The sequence below is a fragment of the Rutilus rutilus genome (genome assembly GCF_951802725.1).
Source record: "Rutilus rutilus genome assembly, chromosome: 11".
Classification (NCBI taxonomy): domain Eukaryota; kingdom Metazoa; phylum Chordata; class Actinopteri; order Cypriniformes; family Leuciscidae; genus Rutilus; species Rutilus rutilus.
The window spans coordinates 42651250-42673927 of NC_140216.1; the positions used below are offsets into that span (position 1 = coordinate 42651250).

The following is a 22678-nucleotide window of genomic DNA, read 5'->3' on the forward strand; positions in this document are numbered from 1 at the left end:
TCATGTGTATGAACTGTGTATGAAAAGGACAAAATGAGCAAGTTTTTACAATTTTACATTGTCAGATCTGGAGCACTAGTAGCCTTTCTCAACTGAACTATGTATGAAACGGATGATATGAGCTCGAGCAGATCTGGCAACCAGGATTTATAGCAGAATGAAAGTGATACTAGATTTCCCAACTTCCACATTCTTATCGACTCCATTTTACTCTCAGAATTAAGATTCTTTGAATCAGTGAAATAGAGCATCAAAGTGTCTAGTGATGATTACAGGGATTTGAGAATCTGTGTCTATAACCTTTGATTCTGATCAAGGAGAGTCTTCAGGTGAGACGAATAAAGCCTTTCATTACCTTAAGTAACCATGAAATACTTACACTTACAAGTAACATAGTTAAAGTTTTTAATGTAATAAAGTTCTTGGTCTTATTATTCAAATACTAATAGTCTTTGTTGAACATGTAGTTTGATTATAATTGTCTGTGTAAATGAATGTCCAGTATAAAGAGTTCTGTGACAACCTGCCTCAATACCAGAATAACATCAGATGAGGAGGGCTTTCTAGAAATAGCAAACATGGACATCAGTTTACATTGTTGGAATTTATTCTGTTAATGATTTTAATCTGTTTAATTAAATATTTAAAGAAAATGAAAAAAGGAAACATTTTATTAAGGAAATAAACAAATATAGCATGCTATAGACACTTTATCAGTTTGTAGTTTATAAGTGCTTTTATTGCAGTTGTAACAAGGTAAGTTGAAAAGAACCAAAGTACAAGTTTAATTCCAAACATAATCAAACATAAAGCAAAGGCATGAAAATTCAAAACTAAAACTGGAACACGAACATAGACTAGAATACAGGACTAGGAACTAGGACATGGAACAATCACAACGTTACTGGAACATTCAAAACTCAACAAAGGCACAGGACATGAGGGCTAAATACACAAAAGACTAATGACAAGACAAGGGACACCTGTGAACAATTAAACAATGACTCATTGTCAACATGACAGACAAGGGAATACATGGGAGGATCACATGACTAGAACAGGGGATCACATGACAGACAAGGACAAGGAATAAGATACAAAACACACAACGTGACAGCAGTATTTGTGGGTCCAGTAGAAGAACATTGTCCAATCGTGTTTCAACCCTCTCCGTCTGTTCAGACATGATATTTCTATTTCTTATATACATAAAATAATGCTAAAATGTTAACATGAGCGGGGAAAGTGACATTAGCTTATCAAAATTCAGCGCAAACAATGTTTTGGAAAAGCAGGAGGAAATTCAGTCATTTTGGGCCTCAATAATCAGAAAAAAGTCCTGAATACATTTTTTTTTGTGTGTGTGTGTGTGTGTGATACATCAAATTAAACTAGGGAACCTGCAAGTTTTGTCATTTTAATTTTTTTTTGGATGATCCCAAATCAAATTATAAACCAGAAGTATAATGGTCTTTTTGTTTTCAATTTTTCAATTATTTTATTGTGCTGTAAATGATTCATATTTTTCCACCAGGTTAAAAGTTTTATACTAACACACCAGATGTAATATATATTTTTTTTTTAAAGTGTTTATCATATTCTTGCAATTATCATTATCACAAGTTTATTTATTTATTTATTTATTTATTTTACCAATAACATTATGGGGGAAAATGTCATGATAAAAAAAAAAGAGAATACAAATATGAGACTTTAGTGTTGTTTTTATATTTCTTCATAACATACATAATCAAGATTGTTGAAAAAAAACTTGTCAAAGTTGCAAATAATTTTGTAATGTATTGTATTTGAGTGTGTGTGAATGAGTGTTTCTCTTACTCGAGCAGCTCCATGAAGACTGAATGAATCATGGACGACACACACACATTCAGACATGGAGATGTTTCTCCAGGATTCAGGTACTTCAATCTTCATATGATGTTAATGTTATAGAAGACTCATTTTCTGCACATAACAGGGTGTTGTGTGTGTTTGCCAGGGTTGGTATAGTGATCTGTTGTCTCTATCATATTCTGGTGCGGGATATACAGTAGTTGGAGACACTCAGGGTCTTTAAACACTGTCCAAAGACACACAGATACAGTAGACAGCTAGATGATATATGACATTATCCTTGGACAGTCTCATCACTCTTCAACACACTGTCTTAATAGACAACCTTCTCATGTGGGATTTATTTTCATGTTAAATCAGCCAAGTTGATTCTTGTCTCTATTATCTCTATTCTATTAAAGTCAATTTAAGGGTGACAGATCAATCTCACCGGAGTCCAGCCGTGTGTCCATGAAGAGTGACACGTCTATGGAAGAGCCAGGGAAATTCGAGGGAAAACACACATCAACTGATCTGAGGTACAACATTTATTGAGACAGAGCTGCAGAGTTTACAAAGGACTCACAAACTCCAGAAATGTTCTATCAATAAATGAAACACACTCACTACAGTTTTTGACAGACGATGTGAAACTGCTCGTCTTATAGATGAATGTTTAGACTGCAGTGTTCGAGCAGAACAGTGTGTGTTCGTCTGTCACAATATGAGTGACTGTGAATCTTCTGACTCGAGTCTGTGTCTCCAGCACTGTAAGATGCCCTTTCATATCGTCTGATTATTAGCATTACTTTATTTACTCTATCTGACCATTTTAGTTTTCAGTTATTAGGTCTTTCTTGTCAATACTAATGCTGCCCTCGACTAAAGATTTTTCTAGTCGACTAATAGTCATTCATTTAAGCGATTAGTCGACTAATCGCGCATTTATATTAATAAACCATAAATCATAACAAGTCTAATTGCCTGTATATTACATAGCCTAAGCAGCGCGCAAACGCACGCATAAATCTCACCACAGCGCACCAGCAAACGTAATAAAATTAAATTTCTCTGTTTAAACATTTGTTATGTTATCTACTGTATGTTCTATTGTGAATAAAATACTGGCTCATGTGATTTGAAAGTCTTTCAGTTTTCATTTTATTCAAATTTAAAAAAACGTCTCAACTTTTCCAGAATTCGGGTTGTAAAAAATGACTGTATAGAATGAAATTACAACTTGTGGAAACTTTTCAGTAATTATATGTGTAACCGTGGCATTACCCAAAGGTCACACTTGATCCCGACTACGCCACCGGGGTTTTATACCCACGGAAATAACTTAACAGCAACACAAGTTCAAATAACCAGTACTTGACAGAAGAACAAAGACGTGACCTTCAAGCTCAATACTTTTATTAAAGGTGTACTTCACCTCTGGAAAGATGAATTTGTATTTAAAATGGGTCATTTATGTAGAAGAAATGTGAAATTATTTTTGAATTTGGAGCTTTCTAGACTGAGAAAAGCCAGAAAATGTATTTTTGGCTTATGTGGATGAAAGACAACAACTCCCACAATGCACTTGGTTCGCTGCCCTAGGAGGCCACTCCCAAGCCACGCCTACCAGTAAGAGAGCGCAGTTTGTTAAACAAAAAGGCTAGGCTACTTGTGAGTCTCCGTGACGAGTCAACCCAGGATTTCGAGATCACCCAAAATGTCTGGGATTCGGCTTTTGCGTTCTACAATCGCCATTCATCATGTTTACTGTGAAGCAGGATGAGACTGAGGGTCGTGGGAGAATGGCGCGAGGCCGGTGGCGTGATTACTGATGAGCGGAACCTGTGAGACGAAGCGGTCTCGTAGGCTATTGTGGCGATCAGGACGAGGCCGAGGGCCGTGAGAGAGCAGCATGAGGCCGGTGGCGTAATTACTGAAGAGCGACACCTGCGCGACGCACCGGTCTCGTATCTCTCACGGAGGAGCGGAAGCATAAAGGAGGAGCGACGACAGTGAAGAGCGAGAGAGGAACAGGCCTGATTTTTTTAATGTGATGTTTGTTCCCGTTTTGTGTGGCCAGCAGTCGTCCACGAGGGGCTGCTGGCTTATACTTTCATTTTTGTATTTGTTTTATTTTTAGCATTAAAAATGTCTGAATGTTCGCTTGTTCCCGCCTCCTTCTTCCCATAACATCTGAACTGCGTTACAGCTATCTCTCACAGAGGAGCAGAAATTTTCTTAGCAATGTTAAAATGCACATCAACCGATCACTTGTTTAGCGTTCATGTAAACACTACATTCAGATTCACCAATCAGAATGAATTCAGTTAGACTGAAACAAAAGGTGTGCATGTAAACAATGAATGGCGACTGCAGAAAAGCAAAAGAATCCCGGACATTTTGGATGATCTCGAGGGCCGGACATGTCCGGGAAAAAGAGGATGGTAACCCCTACTACTCAGCTTTCTCCACAGAACAAGAGCCTGCTTGCTTAGCTTCCAAAAAAAGATGGCTGACACTATGTGTATATTCTGTGAGTGAGATCCCACCTCCTATGGGCGGGTTAAAAACATGCGGGACAGCCCCTACTACTGGCTGTAGTCTTTAGCCTCTGGCCAAAAAATCCTCCGATGACGCAAAATGACGATTTTTTTAGTCTAGGGGGAGGGTCACCCATCTTTTGTATTCATGAAAACATTAACATTTCAAAGTGGCTTGTTTGGTGCATATTTAATCCATGTAGCTCCATGTAGCTCTCTCGGTCTTGGCCCCCCATCGCTATCAGATGGGTCTGACCCAACAAAAATCCAGTTTGGCGCTGTTTGACAGTGCGCGCGCACTTCAGTACACGTTCAGAAAAAGTGCATCATGTCAGAACAGAACGCCAATGAAATGTTTACGATACTACTATATTTTAGTTTTCATGATTATTGTGTTTCCACAACAATGTTAGTGAGTAAATCTACTGAAATTGCCACCATAACAGTGGAGTATGATGTGTAACATGTAGGGCTACCACATCTTTAAATTACTATTAGTATTATTGAAGTTAACATAATAAAATACATAGACCTACACCAAATAACTAGTTGAGGATAAATTCTTTAAAATTGGGCAATTCCAGCGTTATGGACGTGACATTTGCAGTCAAAACTTGAAATATAAATTCTCAGAAAATGCATTTAATACCAATATATTAAAACGTCTGTTTATATATCCATACTCCCTTCATAAAGGAGTCCAGTCATAAGAAAAATGTCAGTCTACACATGCGTTTTATATTTAATATGAGGGAAATACACATGTGACGTGACACAAAAACTTTTAGGTGGCAAAATATTTTAGTAATTCTATGAATTATACAGCGCAAAACAAAAGTAATACTGCCCACCGTATGACGAAGGGTTGGCCTCCACAGAACATAAAATATTATTTTGATCTTATTTTTCGTGTTTGCATTTATGAGGAAAAAAACAATGTTACGGACGTGACAGTTCTCCGTTACGGACATGACCGCTCTGAAAGCGACTTTAAAACTTTCACATAGACCTCAAACAGAAAGCACAAAGTCTTTCTTTAAAGTGAATTTCGTTTTTTATTAATTGTATCTTAATTTTAATCAACTTTTCATCAACCAATTGCCTGGATTTAATAAATAAATATAGTAGAAAATAGATAATCATGACACGGAGGCGCCGGCACGTGAACTGGAGCTCGTCTCATAAATTAACCGAAACTCAGCGTATAAGGTATTTGCTTCACAGACCTGAGAAATATATAGAAAGCTTGAAATGTCTACTTTTAAACAGAACAATTCAAAACGAAAGAAAAAAGACTACTCTCTGCTTATGTAATCCGTATGAAATGTGCATTTCTCTCTGGCGCGTTCACTACTGCGAAGATCGCGAATCAGAAAACACTTGTTTATTAATAAACAATTAAAATGTCTCCTTGCTATATTTGCCATATTCATAATCATTACTTTTGCCGGTTCTTTGTGACAGCTTTTAGATGCTTTATTGGCAGCACCAACCTTACATGTTACATGAACGCGTCAGTTAGCTCAATGAGTAACCACTCACACTTAGATCACCAGAGACCCTGGTTCAATCTCTACCAAGGGCAACGTCTTACATATTTACTTTCTTCTTTATTTATTTATTTATTTATTTATTTTACCAGAAAAATAACTCAAAATTAATATGTTTATCCAGGGACCTCTGGTTGAGGCGACACAAACTGACCCTATATGAATTCTTGTCTCTGTTTTCTTGACTCTGTTGTATTGTCTCTGTTCTGTCCATGTTTGTCTATAATTAGTGAACAGTCAATGGAGGCTCGAGGAACATTTACAGGAAGACACATGTCATCTAATCTGAGGTACAACATTTCTGTCATAAAGATATTTTACTATCACTTTTACTACATTCATTTATGTTGTAATCTAATAATTTATTCTTTCAGTCATGATTCTCAACTGGTCCAAAGCACATATAAATCAAATCTGCTGCAGAAGTTTCAGTGTCTGTGTGAAGGAACAGCAAAGCGGGGAAACCCAACACTCCTGAATGAGATCTACACAGAACTCTACATCACAGAGAGTGAAAGTGGAGGGATCAATAATGAGCATCATGTGAAACAGATTAAGACAAAATCCAGGAGAGCAGCAACAGAGGACACACCAATCAAATGCAATGAAATCTTTAGACCTTTACCTGGACAATACAAACCCATCAAAACTGTGCTGACAAAGGGAGTCGCTGGCATTGGAAAAACAGTCTCTGTGCAGAAGTTCATTGTGGACTGGGCTGAAGGGAAAGAGAATCAGGACGTCCAGCTCATATTTCCACTTCCTTTCAGAGAGCTCAACTTGATGAAGGACAAAACACTCAGTCTTTCAGATCTTCTTCATGTCTTTTTCCCAGAAACTAAAGAAATGGAAATATCCAGTGATGAATATAAAGTGTTGTTCATCTTTGATGGTCTGGATGAGTGTCATCTGTCTCTGAACTTTAAGAGCGAAGTGAAACTGTGTAATATATCTGAATTAGCCTCAGTGGACGAGCTGCTGATGAACCTCATTGAGGGGAATCTGCTTCCCTCTGCTCTCATCTGGATCACCTCCAGACCAGCAGCAGCGGATCTCGTCCCCTCTGAGTGTGTCCATCGAGTGACAGAGGTACGAGGCTTCAATGAGCCACAGAAGGAGGAATACTTCAGGAAGAGAATCAGTGATCAGAGTCTGGCCAATACAATCATCACACACCTGAAGTCCTCGAGGAGCCTCCACATCATGTGCCACATCCCAGTGTTCTGCTGGATCTCAGCCACTGTTCTAGAGGAGGTGTTGAGTGAAGCAGAGAGAGGAGAGATTCCCAAGACTCTCACTCAGATGTACACACACTTCCTGATCATTCAGACCAACATCAAACATGAGAAGGACTATAAGAAGAGAGTGAAAGATGAAGACATGATTCTCAAACTGGGGAAACTTGCTTTCCAGCAGCTTGTGAAAGGCAACATGATCTTCTATGAGGAAGACCTGAGAGAGTGTGGCATTGATGTGACAGAAGCATCAGTGTACTCAGGATTGTGCACTCAGATCTTCAGAGAGGAGTTGGGCTTGTATCAGGGGAAAGTCTTCTGCTTTGTTCATCTGAGCATCCAGGAACATCTAGCAGCTCTATATGCACACAGTTATTTTACAAACAAGAAGAGAAATGTGTTTGGCAAAACCAAACAAAGTCTGTTGTATAAGGTTTTAAACCAGAAGAAATACCATTCATTATCTAAGCTGCATCAGAGAGCTGTAAATAAGACCTTCAAGAGTAAGAATGGACATCTGGACCTTTTCCTGCGTTTCCTTCTGGGTCTCTCATTGGAGTCCAATCAGACTCTCTTACGAGAACTACTGACACAGACTGGAAGCTGCTCCTACAACAAAGAGAGAACAGTTCAGTACATCAAACAGAAGATCAGGAAGAATCGCTCTCCAGAGAGATCCATCAATCTGTTCCACTGTCTGAATGAACTGGGTGATGATTCACTGATGCAGGAGATCCAAGCTTATCTGAAATCTGGAAAAATAGGAGAAACCAAACTCCCCTCTTCACAGTGGTCAGCTCTGGTTTATGTGTTGCTGACATCAGAGCAGAAGATGGATGTTTTTAATCTAAAACAGTTTATTGGAGCACAAAATACAGCAGATGAAGTTCTTCAGAAGCTTCTGCCTGTGGTTAAAGAATCCAGATCAGTTCAGTAAGTCACACTAACAACAATCATTACACTGATAAAACATGATCATATTTGTGATTTTTAGCATGTGCTTTCATACCAAAGCAATACTGTAAAAGGAGAAATTCATATATATCATATAATTTATTTCAGTGTTTCCTGAACTGAGAGACTGAAGAGTGTCATTGTTCTCTACAGGTTGAGTTCTTGTAGTGTTACAGATGAAGGTTGTGCTGCTCTGACTTCAGCTCTGAGATCAAACCCCTCACACCTGAGAGAACTGAGTCTGTCTGGAAATAAAGTAGGAAATTTTGGAGTCAAGCAGCTTTCTGATCTACTGCAGGATCCTCACTGTAAACTGGAGATACTCAGGTAAGATTTTATAAAAGTCTCAATGTCGTCTGTTTTTCTCCTGTGGTGAATAATGAATGATATAAAAACATAAAATATAGAATTTTTTTTTGAACATCAAGTAACTGAAAATGATGTTTAATCTTCAGTGGATTCTTTACAAACCTTCTGAGATCATTTTACTTTTGATAGTTTTTACAAGTCAAAAACATGATTGGATGATGGGAAGAGGTGACAACTTCTTTCATATACAAATATGTTGAGGAGAAAGGAGAAATTCATATATATCATATCATTTATATCAGTGTTTCCTGAACTGAGAGACTGAAGAGTGTCATTGTTCTCTACAGGTTGTGGGATTGTGGTGTTACAGATAAAGGTTTTGATGCTCTGACTTCAGCTCTGAGATCAAACCCTTCACACCTGAGAGAACTGGATCTGTATAGAAATAAAGTAGGAGATTCAGGAGTCAAGCAGCTTTCTGATCTACTGCAGGATTCTCACTGTAAACTGGAGATACTCGGGTAAGATTGTATAAAATGTCTCATATGGTAAATAATGATTATCATACAAAAAATCCACTTACTAATGGGACTGTTGCTTTTATTTTCATTAGATTCTTTCCTATGTGTCTGACATCATTTTACAATATTAATGATAGTATAAACATGACTGAATGAGGTAAAGATGTGACAACCGTGTTCATATGCAGATATGTTTTGGGTACTTGCATAAAAATGGAATATTTGGTAACACTTGATTTTAAGGTGTCATTATTAGAGTGTAATTATATATGTAAGTATTGAGTAATATTAAGCAACTACATGTACTTACTATAGGGTTAGGGTAGGATTAGGATTTGGTTGAGGGCAGTTAAGCCTTTGCGGGGCCCTGGAGCTGCTCATGACATTTACCACAAAGCACAATGCATGATGATACACATGGCAGTCAAAACCATAGGCAGAGATTAAAGTTGATTCAGCCACTTTTCTTAATTTTTCGCTGATACACCAGCGCTTGCGCCCGTACCCGGTACGTACGTTTTGACAGCTAGTGAAGTGATATCAAAGAACCATAGCAAAGAACACAGTCTGAACGTACCAGAGAAATGGTACAGCCCAATGGGGAGTGAGGGTTTGGAAATCTTTTTTTTTTTTAGTACCCCCCCAAACTATTATTTTCATCCCTTTTGGGAGGGTCCATGTCTCATCTAGGGGGGTCGGACCCCTCCAATACCCCCTGTAATTCGAACTATGCCCGTGTGCCAAAACTGGACCGCCAGCAATAACATCTGGTCCACGACCGCAGCCTGATTATTTTGATAGCGGCTGGTTCTGAAATAGATCTGTCATGATAGCAAGTTACTCACAATCACTTTATCTTTAGTGATTTTGCCTTCAAAATAAAAGTACGAGAATGTTTTTGCAGCAATGTTTTATTTTGAAATGAATTGAGAGCTTTTAATTTGAAACATTCTGAAATGTCCTGCACAGTTCATCTCCAACCCTAATCAAACACACCTGCCTTTAATTTTCAAGTGATCCTGAAGACCTTAACTGGTTGCTTCAGGTGTGTTTGATTAGGGTTGGAGGGTTAACTGTGCAGGACAGTCGATCGGCAGGAGCAGGATTGGGCACCCATGGTGTTAAAATAATGTGACCGACACAGCTTCAGTACCGAGCCATGCTCACTGTTCTTTTAACTGAGAACTGACGTGCACATACAAAGTAGGAGGAGTCATAACAACAAATACAGAGGCTGAGGCACCCCTTAAAGAAACATTGCCATAATGACAATACATTACATCTCCCTTCCTAAGCATGAAGCAATAACCACGCTAACATAATCACTTTGTGCACACACGCAGATATTACCAATATTAAACATCTCTGCTTCCTCCTTTAGTTATGGAATTTTGCATAAAATGTGCACATTCCTATATTAAAGAACATTAACACACCTTTTAATTCAAATTAATCAATGACAACAACGATATACAACACGAGCAACTAGGAAGGAGAGGATACTAGCACATCACTTCCACAAGGCGTCTTTACCACACATTTCCCTGACTATAAGTAGAGCCTTGAATTGATCCAATCTGAACACTCTCCTCTGCCTCCAAGCCCTGCCCTCCATTTTCTGTTAGATTCGCAATTTCTTGGGATATGGTCACTGTGCTGTGGTTTCCAAATATGTAATTATTGAACTTGACACAAGCATGAACTATTGAGAGCATCTCTTTCTCAATTTGCCCATAGCGCATTTCTGTATCTGTCAGTGACTTGGATGAGAAAGCAACTGGATGACTGTCTTGCAGTAGGACAGCACCAAGGCCGTTGCTGCTGGTATCACAGAAAATCTCAACAGCCTTGGATGTATAAAAAAAACGTAGCACAGGGGACTTCGTGCATAAGTCCATGAGTTTGTCAAAGGCTTGATGTTGTGCTAGTTGCCATGCAAATTCAATGACAGCTTTCAGGAGCTGCCTCAGAGAAGCGTCAACTTTGCTGAGGTTTGGCAAGAATTTTGACAGGTAGGTGACGAAACCCAGGAAACGACGGACACCATCCTTGTCTGCTGGTTTTGGCATAGACTTGACAGCTTCTATCTTCTCAGGGTCTGCCCTCAGACCATCTGATGTTATCGGGTGTCCCACATATGGCACAGAAGATTGCTTGATGTGGCATTTGTCGAAGTTGAGACTCAGATTATAGCTTGTTGCTCTCTGAATTACTTTGTGAAGAATCTCATCATGGTCCTTTGCAGAAGGTGGTGCAATGAGAATGTCATCCATGAGACTGATTCCACCACTGATGCCCTCAAGCATTTCATCCATAATGCGCTGGAAAATTTCCGTATTTCAGGCCAAAAGGAAGTTTAAGCTACCTATACCTACCAATGGGTGTTAAAGGTTGTCAGAAGTGATGATGCTTCATCTAGTTCTATTTGCAGAGACAACCTCTTTGATGGTGCGCATTGGGTAATATTCTCTCTTTATGACTTTATGTCACTCGGGTCAATACAGATCCTTATCTTGCCATTATGTACAGCTGCTACCATCGAACTCACCCACTCGGTCAGTTGGTTGACTTTTGTGATGTATCCATCTTTAACCAACTTTTGTAGCTTCTCTATTTTTTTTCCTCAGTGCAGCTGGTTGTTGGCGGACAGGATGGACCACACCTTTTGCATCAGGATCAATTTTAATTGTGTATTTGCCCGGCAAGGTTCCAGTAGTGTGAGTCAGCTCTGGATACTTCTCTAGCCCATCTGGAACATTTTGTTTCACTGTAATCTGATAGGAATGCAACTTTTTATTTTATTTCCTAGCAGGTTGCAGTGCATCAAGCTGCGTTACTATGTTGACTATTATACTACTAATGTTGACTACTATACTACTAATGTTGAACCACTTAGGACATTTTCTTGAGAAATGTCCACAATCTCGAATTCTGCTGCTATCTTAATATTCTTGTAAATGACCAGAAGGTCAACTGCAGCTATTGGCTTTAGCTTGTGATTAGAGTAGGACTTTAGCACTCGATTAGAGCATTCAAGCTCACCATCGTGCAGAAGTGTCTGATAATTGTTTAAAATCAGAGTGTTACATTTCGCACCAGTATCAATTCTGAATGGTACTTTTTGAGACAGAATTTCAATATCTGCTTTTCACTTATCATCACTCTTCTCTTCTGTTTGTGTGACATTTATGCTCAGCATCTCCTCATCTTCTGTTTCTGATTGCAGCTGCACACTGACTGTGTTCACTGATCTCTTACCGAGTGGTTTGGTTTCCCATACACAAAAGAAATATATTTTCTGGATATGTTTTGGAATATATGCAAATATTTGAAATTGGCCCAATAAATATATTTCATACTTATATTTCATATATTTTTGTTATATTTCAGAATATATTTCAATGTATTTTTTTCTGTACGGGTCCCCAAAAGTGTCAAAAATATATGTGGCATATATTCCAAATACATTGAAATATATTCTGAAATATAACAAAAATATATGAAATATAAGTATGAAATATATTTATTGGGCCAATTTCAAATATTTGCATATATTCCAAAACATATCCAGAAAATATATTTCAAATATAATTATTTTGTGTATGGGTTGTGACATTATGAGCAGACAGAGCCTTTTACTGGACATCTTCCTTGATTCCACTTAAGTTGTGGGTCTTTGCCGCAACTTGAACAGTTTTTTGGTCCGTTTACATGCATTTCTTTTTGTATGTATTTTGTCTGATTTTTCTGATAGGTTTTCTTGTTTGCAGTTTGGTATTTCGTTTTCACCTTTATTGCTTGCACTTGGGTTTCTTCATCTCTGACTATTTTAATTTGCTTCTGTGACAGTTCAAATTGCTGGGCGATTTCAATTGCTAGTGTTGTAGTGTAATTGTAGTGTTAAATCTTCCCCTTTGTCTAACAGTCTCTCTTGGACGCACTTTTCTTTGATACCCGCTATTATTGCATCGATCAACATATCATCTGGATCAGCATACTCGCAGTCCATTAGCAGGAGTCTCAAATCCTTCACAAAGTGATCAGAACTTTCAGTGACTCCTTGCTTTCTCACCTTCGCCCCAGTACAGAGTTTTATAGATTTATAGATCTTTTATAGACCCAGCCAGCCTGCACGCTGCTTTGCTGTTTGCTCTGATAGCGGGCCGTCAAAAACGAATGTGATGTGGCTCCGAAATCTTTTGAACTCTCGGTACAAATCAGGAGCACCCATTTGATCTTTGGGTGATCAAACTGTGATAATGCCATACTTTGCTTATCTGTTCCTGACAGACTTCTGACACCATGTAAAATAATGTGACTGACACAGAGCTTCAGTACCAAGCCATGCTCACTGTTCTTTTTACTGAGAACTAATGTGCACATTCAAAGTAGGAGGAGTCATAACAACAAATACAGAGGCTGAGGCACCCCTTAAAGAAACATTGCCATAATGACAATACATTACAGAAAGAGTGCTAAAATATTCTACTTTATAAATAAAAGTGCTATTACTTCAATGAAATTTTACTTAAGTACAAGTAAAATTACAGGTCTAAAAATGTACTCAAGTAAAAGTAAAAAGTAGCTAATTTAAAATGTACTTTTTTAACTGCAGGGCGGGGTGGGTTACTCTCCCGGGTTGTAGATTTTCACGGTATGATAACTGTAACGATCACCAGCTGGAGTGCCTCTGAGAGTCACCAGAGGGCACTCCACACCAGACTGATCACATCACAAACTCAACTTCCCATCATGCCGCTTACCTGGGACTGATTGCACATACACCTGCAGCTCATCCACACTCATCTCATACACCTGCAGCTCATTCACATACACCCATATAAACCTCTGTCACTCTTCAGTTCACTGCGAAGTATTGCATTGCCGCGGCCTGTAATTTCTGAGCGTTTTCCCTGTGTTTGCTGTACTGTTACTGACCTTGGATTGTTTATACCGACTTCTGATTCTTCTTCTGCTGCCTGTCTTGACCCGGATTGTTCATTGGACTGTGATTCCTGCCGCCTGCCTCGACCCTTGCCTGTTTTCTGTTTCTGCTCTGAGATTATCTCCGTTGTTCTGTCTGCCCCTGATTTACCCTGCCTGTTGATTATTCTAATAAAGCTGCATTTGGATCCTCAACCTTCGTGTCTTGGAGCAGTTCATAACAGAAGACTTTGCCACATCAAGATCCAGCAGCGATGCAAACCATGGACCCAGTAATCCGTCTCTTCCGTCTCAGCCAAGGTGACCGCCTGATTGAGAACTATGTGGAGGAGTTTTGTGAGCTTGCCATGGGGTGGACCTCAACGATGCGGTCTTAAAAGACATGTTCCGCTATGGGCTTGAGGACATGTTAGAGTACCTCATGCCTGACAAAACCCCTCAATGGACTTTTATACAATATGTCGACCTCGCTCTTCGGATAAGCGGCTCGTCGTTTACTGTGGGCTTTGTGGATGAGGGGTCCCACAATCTCACAGCATCCCCTGAGCCTGCACTTCACGCCAGTCCTGCCGAGCCTGCACTTCACGCCAATCCAGCCGAGCCTGCACTTCACGCCAGTCCAGCCGAGCCTGCACTTCACGCCAGTCCAGCCGAGCCCGCACTTCACGCCAGATCTGCCGAAGCCAAGGCAGTATGCGTCATGCCCGCCGCCCCTGAGACTGAGAGCGTCATGCCGCCGCGCCTGAGACAGCAAGCGACATGCCCGCCAAGCTAGAGCCTTCACCGCTGGTCCCGTCCAGCACAGAGCCCTCTTCACTGCTGGTCCCATCCAGCACAGAGCCCTCTTCACTGCTGGACCTATCCAGCTCAGAGCCCTCTTGACCGCTGGACCTGTCCAGCTCAGAGCCCTCTTCATCGCTGGTCCTACCCAGCTCAAAGCCCTCGCCGCCGCTGGTCCCGTCAAGCTCAGAGCGCGCTGATCCTGATCCAGAGACTGAGCTTCACGTCACTTCTGCCGATCCAGAGACTGAGCTTCACGTCACTTCTGCCGATCCAGAGACTGAGCTTCACGTCACGTCAGCCGATCCAGAGACTGAGCTTCACGTCACGTCCGCCCGTCAAGAGTCTCGCCCCGCCGAGACTGAATCTGTTCCTGAGCCTGAATCTGATCCTGATACTGAGCCTGAATCTGTTCCTCTTCCTCTTTCTGCGCCTGTGTCTTCGGACAAGATGGCCGACTCCACGCCTGTGTCTTCGGACAAGATGGCCGAATCCATGCCTGTGTCTTCGGACAAGATGGCCGACTCCACGCCTGTGTCTTCGGACAAGATGGCCGAAACCACGCCTGTGTCTTCGGACAAGATGGTCGAAACCACGCCTGTGTCTTCGGACAAGATGGTCTCCGCCGAGCCAGTGTCTCAGGGCAAGATGGTCTCCGCCGAGCCAGTGTCTCCGGACAAGATGGCCACTGCCACGTTGCCTGAGCCCTCAGCAGAGATGGCCGCCGACACGCCTGAACCTGAGCCCTCAGCAGAGATGGTCGCCGACACGCCTGAACCTGAGCCCTCAGCAGAGATAGCCGCTGCCACGGTGTCTGTTTCTGAGCCGGTGTCTGTTCCTGAGCCGGTGTCTGTTCCTGTCCCTGTGTCTGTTCCTGTTCCTGAGCCGGTGTCTGTTCCTGTGCCATGGCCGCCTGAAGGGTCGTCTCCTCCCTGGCCGCCTGAAGGGTCGTCTCCTCCCTGGCCGCCTGAAGGGCAGCCTGCTCCGCCCTGGTCGCCTGCACAGCCGGATTCGCCCTGGCCTTCCGCCCTGCCGCAGTCTTCAGGTCCTCTTCCGCTGCACGGGCCTGGCCCTCCATCCCGCCCCCGGGTCCGCCTCCGCTCCACCTCCCTCCTGGACAGTTTTAGGAGCGTCTGGAATCCGCTCCTTAAAGGGGGGGCTATGTAACGGTCACCAGCTGGAGTGCCCTTGAAAGCCACCAGAGGGCACTCCACATAAGACTATTATCACTCACAAACTACATTTCCCATAACTCACTGCCCGGACTCATCACATATCACTGATCACATTCACCTGTACCTCATTCACTGATTGCATTCACCTGTGTCTCATCATCCTGTTAGTCTCAGTCTATTTATACCCTGTTCATTCATTCACTCACCGCGAAGTCTTGTTCAAGTGTTACACTGCAATTCCGAGCGTTTTCCCTGGTTTCTTGTCTTTTGGTTTTTGAATTTCTTGCCTGTTCCCTGGATTTCTCTTTTGCCTCTGACCCCTGCCTGTTTTGATTGTTTGTTTGTTTATTTGTTTGTTTGGACTGCTTACCTGTGTTTCGACCATTGCCTGTTTATTGGATTTCGTCTTTGGATTACCCCTCATTAAAGATGCATTTGGATCTCTACCTTCATGTCTCGGAGCAGTTCGTAACAATAACCATCTCAGAAATGATCACGGTTTAAAGTATTAATCAATTCTTAAATAAATAAACGGTATTATTAAATTATGTTTTTTTTATTATTATTATTATTATTATTATCATCATCAGATAAAATGATAGTTAAATTAATGAAAAAAATTTTGTTGAACAAATGCTTCTATTTTAACAAACTTCAAACCATTTGGTTTGGTTTGTGTTATTAATTTCAATAAAACTTGTCTAATCAACTAAATTCAATAATTGATAATGAATCAGATTAACAACTTATTTTTAACAATGACAATTTATTAAAATGTTTAAGAATAATAAAGTCCTATGAAATGTATTATATCCGTATTTTAATACAAATATATTATCAAAAACAGTGGTTGTCAAATTAAAATTTAAACTTTTATCCTTTTATTTTTTGGGGAAGTGCTGCAAAACATATTTACTAAATTAAATCATGGACAAAAAAAAATTCCTTAAATATTTAAATTGTCTTTATTATTATTGTTGTTGTTGTTATTATTATTCTGAGAAGTGTGTTCTATTGTAGTCCTACAATAGTAATTAATTTCTTTCATTAATTAATTAAACCAAACTTTTATTTTGATGGGTTGTAGTGAAGACCTGTTCCAGAGTGTATTTGACAATGGTTTTTCTCAAATAAAGTGATGAAAATACTCATTAGGCGTTCTCTCAGAGCAGCTCTTGAAATGTTTCATGTTTCACACGTACTTGAGTATGTAGTAGATGAAGTAGCATAGCTCATTCCCACAGAGACACGCAAATCAAGCAGATTATATATTTATATAGCAGTCTTTTTGCACTTTAACCCTCTGGGCCCTGGAGGTGTTCTGACATGCTCTGACAATTGTGCTTATTTCTGTTACTTGTAATATTTCCATGGCTAAAGTCTGATTACACTGTGTTCAGCACAAACTCTGCTAGAATAATATGTGAGCAGCGTGTATGTAAAAGTTTATAGTTTTAAGATAATGATGTTTATGCGTGGTTTGTGAAAAAAGAAATTCACTGAAATAAGGTCATGAAACCCATACTGATTATTTCTTCACAAGACTTTTGAAAATTGTATCACATAGCCTAGAATATTTGCTTCAAAACTATGTAAAAATCAACCTGCGTACTCATTCAGATAAAACAATATATTGATTTAAAAATTTGTTAGACATGGTTTTTTGTCATCATGAATATTGATGTGTTTCATACCTGAGAAAGACAAAGACCCTCCCATAATGGCCCTATCAGGTGGGACTGTGAGAGAACCAGAACAAAGAATGAGTAGAGATTTAAAAAAGAATGGCTTTTTGATTGTTTGGATTTATTTACAACACAACATAATCCAAAGATACACAACAAATGACAAAAAAGCACATTATTGAACACACTGATCTAAAGACGGAGACTTGAACAGTCACACACCTTTGTGCCATTCCTGAAACATAGTACATACCTTTCATTTCCAAGGTGTTTGATTTTTCATTTTACCATGTTCATGTACAGAGACTCATGTGAATGTTGAAGTCAGCAGGACTCATCAGTGGCATCTGGTCCCTGTAAAAAACAAACAAAACAAAAACAAAACAAACTAAACAACTGTGAACATGCTGATATCAAGAGAAACTATAGGGCTGCACGATTTTGGGAATACCTTTTAGATTTTTCTGAGCAGTTTGAGCAGATATCCACAAACACAGAATTTAACGGTTAACACGGGTCTAAACATTATAATATTCACCATATTAGAGTAAACACTCATACTAGCCAATATCATGCTGTGTTTTATTATCGAACATAAACACATCCTTGTGTCGTACATGTATATAAATTTAGCATTGAAAGGTTGCCTACCTGTCTATAGTTCATATTTCAACATGTTTCTGTCTTATTATTATGAGTGGAAAATTCTTACCTTCTTAAAAATCTTTCTTATCTTGTTCTTCTAATTTTTCTGAGGTAAATCCAAGGTAAACAGCACAGCACAAACACAGTCTTCCAAACTCGATGAAAAGCAGAGGAGTACTGAAGTCTCTGATTCTTTGTTTTGAGGTGATGTGGCGTTTACAGGTCTGCGTTCCTTCACGTGGACTGTGAACAGCTGCATGTGAACAGCTCTTGTGGGCATGGGTGAGGTCACATTAGAGCTAATGATCACAGGCTGGAGAAACTGTACCTCTCATTGCTTTGATAAGGATTACTTAAACAGAGAATATTTGTTTTTGATATAATCACATCATTTACATCATAGAGATACATAAAGACTAGTCTTTAAAAATAAAGACTTCAAGCTTTGAAGAGACATATGTCTCAAGTCTGTGTGACAAACATTCGCTGAGTTACAGATCATTTTCTGTCACGTTTCAGAATTAATTTTACATTGAGAGAGACGAAAAACAACATTTTGTTATTATTATGATTGTACACAAATAAAAGAAGACATTTAACAGTTTTGAATGATGTATAACACATGTATAACAGAGTATTTAGAGGGGGTTTTTTGCACTGATAAGATTTTGAATGGAGTTTTGACAATTCGTAGCCACCGAATGACGCATACGAAAAAACGCATACGTAATTTTTGTCTCACTGTGCAAGGACCTTTAGACTGTAAATTTAATTTGCATGACTGGACTCCGAGATTCCCTCTGCATCTAAATATAAATGGGACATACCTTTATCTGCACAGAGGGATGGTGTTGTTCTATGTGTTTCCTCCTTTTGCAGCCACTTTGCATCCACATTTTTTTGCAAATTGTATATCTATCCTTGAGGACAACCACGCATTTTTTCTACATCCAAATATTTTCCATACTGGCAATGGTTTGCTTTCACAAACAAGTTACTAGGAGTGCTACTTGGGTATTGAGAGGTGTATTCCTCTGGTGCTCTTCAGCTTCGAGATCCAAAATGTTTCCCAAATAAACAGTAGTTGTGAGGCACTCACAAGTAATATAAGTTTAAAAAGCCTTTATTTAAACTTGGCTATCCGTTAAAAACATGCCAACATGTTTCGGCCTCTGTGGCCTTCTTCAGGGCAAATTCAAAATGGCAGTCTGTAGACTGCATGCTATATATCTGCATGTGGTCACATGACTTAAAAGCACAGGTGCTCATCTGCACAGGTATTACCTGACAGAGAGCAATTACAAGAAGTTACTTTAGATAAGTAAAGTCACATTTTCAATATTTTACCAATTCCCACATCAGGATAGTTTAAAATATCAATATAAATAGATACATACAGCAAGAGGTTACTTTATATAAGACAAGTTACAGAAAAAGGTTACATTGTGAAAAAGATTTAATTTCATTTCATGCTCTAATAAATATGTGCAGTCTCAGATGTTGAATAATTTTACACTTTCTATATTTTACCACATTCCACATCAAGATACAATTTGAAATATCAATATAGATAGATACATATAACAAAACATTGTGCATATAGTCAGTTACAAAAAAGGAGAAAAATCCAATTCCAAGTTTAGACCAGGGTATTGATTAGCTTTTAAAGTATAAATCCAAAAGGATTCTCTTTGTAAAAGTTTTTTGAGTCTATCTCCCCCTCTTGGTGATATTTTAACATGTTCTATCCCAATGATTTTTAGAGTATCGCTACTTCCGTGGTTCGCCTCTTTGTAATGTAGAGCCAATGCCCCTGTCATGAGAGCGGAGGTCGCCACCCTACTGACGAAGGGTGCGATCGAGATTGTCCCTCCAGCCGAGATGAAGTCCGGCTTCTACAGCCCTTACTTCATTGTACCCAAGAAGTCCGGTGGGTTACGGCCAATCCTCGACCTGCGCGTCTTGAAGCGCTCCCTTCACAGGCTGCCGTTCAAGATGCTAACGGCCAAACGCATCCTCCAGTGTGTGCGGCCGCAGGATTGGTTTGCAGCGATCGACCTGAAGGACGCCTACTTCCATGTCTCCATTTTACCTCGACACAGACCGTTTCTACGGTTTGCTTTCGAGGGGCAGGCATACCAGTACGCGGTTCTCCCTTTCGGGCTAGCCCTGTCTCCTCGCGTCTTTACGAAGGTCGTCGAGGCAGCCCTTGTTCCCCTTCGGGAACACGGGGTTCGCATCCTGAACTATCTCGACGACTGGCTTATCCTAGCTCACTCTCGAGACCAGGTTTGCGAACACAGGGACCTAGTGCTCCGGCACCTAGTCCGTCTGGGCCTTCGGGTCAACTGGGAGAAGAGCAATCTTTGCCCCGTGCAGAGGATCTCTTTTCTCGGTATGGAGATCGACTCGGTCGCCATGTGCGCGCAGCTTATGAGCGAGCGCGCGCAGTCACTGCTGACTTGTCTTCGTCAGTTCGAGGGCAAGAGTGCGGTTCCACTGAAATTATTTCAGAGGCTCCTGGGGCATATGGCATCCGCAGCCGCAGTAACGCCGCTCGGATTGCTTCATATGAGACCGCTTCAGCTTTGGCTTCGCGATCGAGTCCCGAGGTGGGCATGGCAACACGGCACGCTCCAAGTCCCAGTGACTCCAGCCTGCCGTCAGACCTTCACCCCGTGGTCGAACCTCAGTTTTCTACGGGCCGGAGTGCCCTTAGAACGAGTTTCCCGGCATGTTGTTGTGTCAACAGATGCCTCCACCACGGGCTGGGGCGCCATGTGCAATGGACATGCTGCCGCGGGCTCCTGGACAGGACCCCAGCGCCTTTGGCATGTCAATTGCCTCGAGTTGCTGGCTGTACGTCTCGCCCTGCACCGCTTCCTTGTGCTGCTCAGGGGCCAGCACGTACTAGTCTGATCAGACAATACCGCGACAGTAGCGTACATCAACCTTCAAGGTGTGGTCTACGCTCCCGCCGTATGTCGCAACTCGCTCGCCACCTCCTCATATGGAGTCAGAAGCATCTGAGGTCGCTTCGAGCCATTTATATCCCGGGAGACCTGAACCAGGCGGCCGACGAGCTGTCTCGGCTTCGGCCTCTCGCTGGAGAATGGAGACTCCATCCCCAGTCGGTTCAGCTGATTTGGGATCAGTTCGGGGACGCACAGGTAGACCTGTTTGCCTCCCACGACTCGTCCCACTGCGACCTGTATTATTCCCTGACCGAGGGCACGCTCGGCACGGATGCACTGGCGCACAGCTGGCCGAGGGGCCTACGCAAGTATGCGTTTCCCCCAGTGAGCCTTCTTGCGCAGACTTTGCGCAAGATCAGGGAGGACGAGGAGCAGGTCATTTTGGTTGCCCCGTACTGGCACAACCGGACCTGGTTCTCCGAACTAGTACTCCTCGCGACAGCACCTCCCTGGCCAATTCCTCTGAGGAAGGACCTCCTTTCTCAGGGACGGGGCACCCTATGGCACCCTTGTCCCGATCTGTGGAACCTCCATGTGTGGCTCCTGGACGGGACGAGGCAGGTTTGAGTACCCTACCACCTGCGGTGGTGGCTACCATCACTTCCGCTAGAGCATCTCTATGCGTTGAAGTGGAACCTCTTCGTCAACTGGTGTTCTTCTAAACATCAAGAACCCACAAAATGCCCGATCAGTGTCGTGCTTTCCTTCCTGCAAGAAGGGTTGGAGCGAAGGCTGTCTCCCTCCACCCTGAAAGTGTATGTTGCCGCCATTGCCGCACATCACGATGCAGTTGATGGTAAGTCTCTGGGAAAGCATGACCTGGTCATCAGGTTCCTGAGGGGAGCGAGGAGATTGAATCCTCCTCGTCCTCCTCTCGTACCCTCTTGGGACCTCTCAGTGGTTCTAACTGCCCTGCAGAGTGCTCCATTTGAGCCTTTGCAATCAGTAGAGCTTAAGTCCCTGTCTATGAAGACAGCGCTCCTGGTTGCATTGGCCTCCATCAAGAGGGTAGGGGACCTGCAGGCATTTTCGGTTGACGAAGCGTGCCTGGAATTCGGGCCGGCTAACTCTCAAGTGATCCTGAGACCCCGGCCTGGATATGTGCCCAAGGTTCCTACCACACCCTTTCGAGAGCAGGTAGTGAACCTGCAAGCGCTGCCCTTGGAGGAGGCAGACCCAGCCTTGGCACTGCTCTGTCCAGTACGCGCCCTCCGTGCTTACGTAGACAGAACGCGGTGTTTCAGGACCTCAGACCAGCTCTTTGTCTGTTATGGTGGGAAGCTGAAGGGAAAGGCTCTCTCAAAGCAAAGGTTATCTCACTGGATAGTGGATACCATTGCTTTGGCATACCAGCAGCAAGGTCGTCAATGCCCCCTTGGTGTGAAAGCCCACTCCACTCGTAGTGTGGCTTCCTCTTGGGCTCTAGCGCATGGCGCCTCGCTAACAGACATTTGTAGAGCTGCAGGCTGGGCGACACCCAACACATTCGCGAGATTCTATAATCTCCGAGTAGAGCCAGTTTCTTCCCATGT

General features: G+C 41.6%; 1 protein-coding gene across 1 annotated transcript in view; it reads left to right on the plus strand.

Annotated features, from left to right (window-relative positions):
• The first annotated feature begins 200 nt into the window (after positions 1–200).
• The window catches only part of LOC311300296 (NLR family CARD domain-containing protein 3-like), a 28052-nt gene continuing 5574 nt past the window's right edge, over positions 201–22678 (plus strand). The window contains exons 1-7 of the mRNA XM_084424523.1: positions 201–329; positions 1848–1919; positions 2256–2372; positions 6154–6213; positions 6298–8091; positions 8266–8439; positions 8769–8942. Coding sequence (XP_084280649.1) covers positions 1870–1919; positions 2256–2372; positions 6154–6213; positions 6298–8091; positions 8266–8439; positions 8769–8942 — 2369 coding nt within the window. The 5' untranslated portion in view covers positions 201–329; positions 1848–1869. The remainder of the gene's footprint in view (positions 330–1847; positions 1920–2255; positions 2373–6153; positions 6214–6297; positions 8092–8265; positions 8440–8768; positions 8943–22678) is intronic.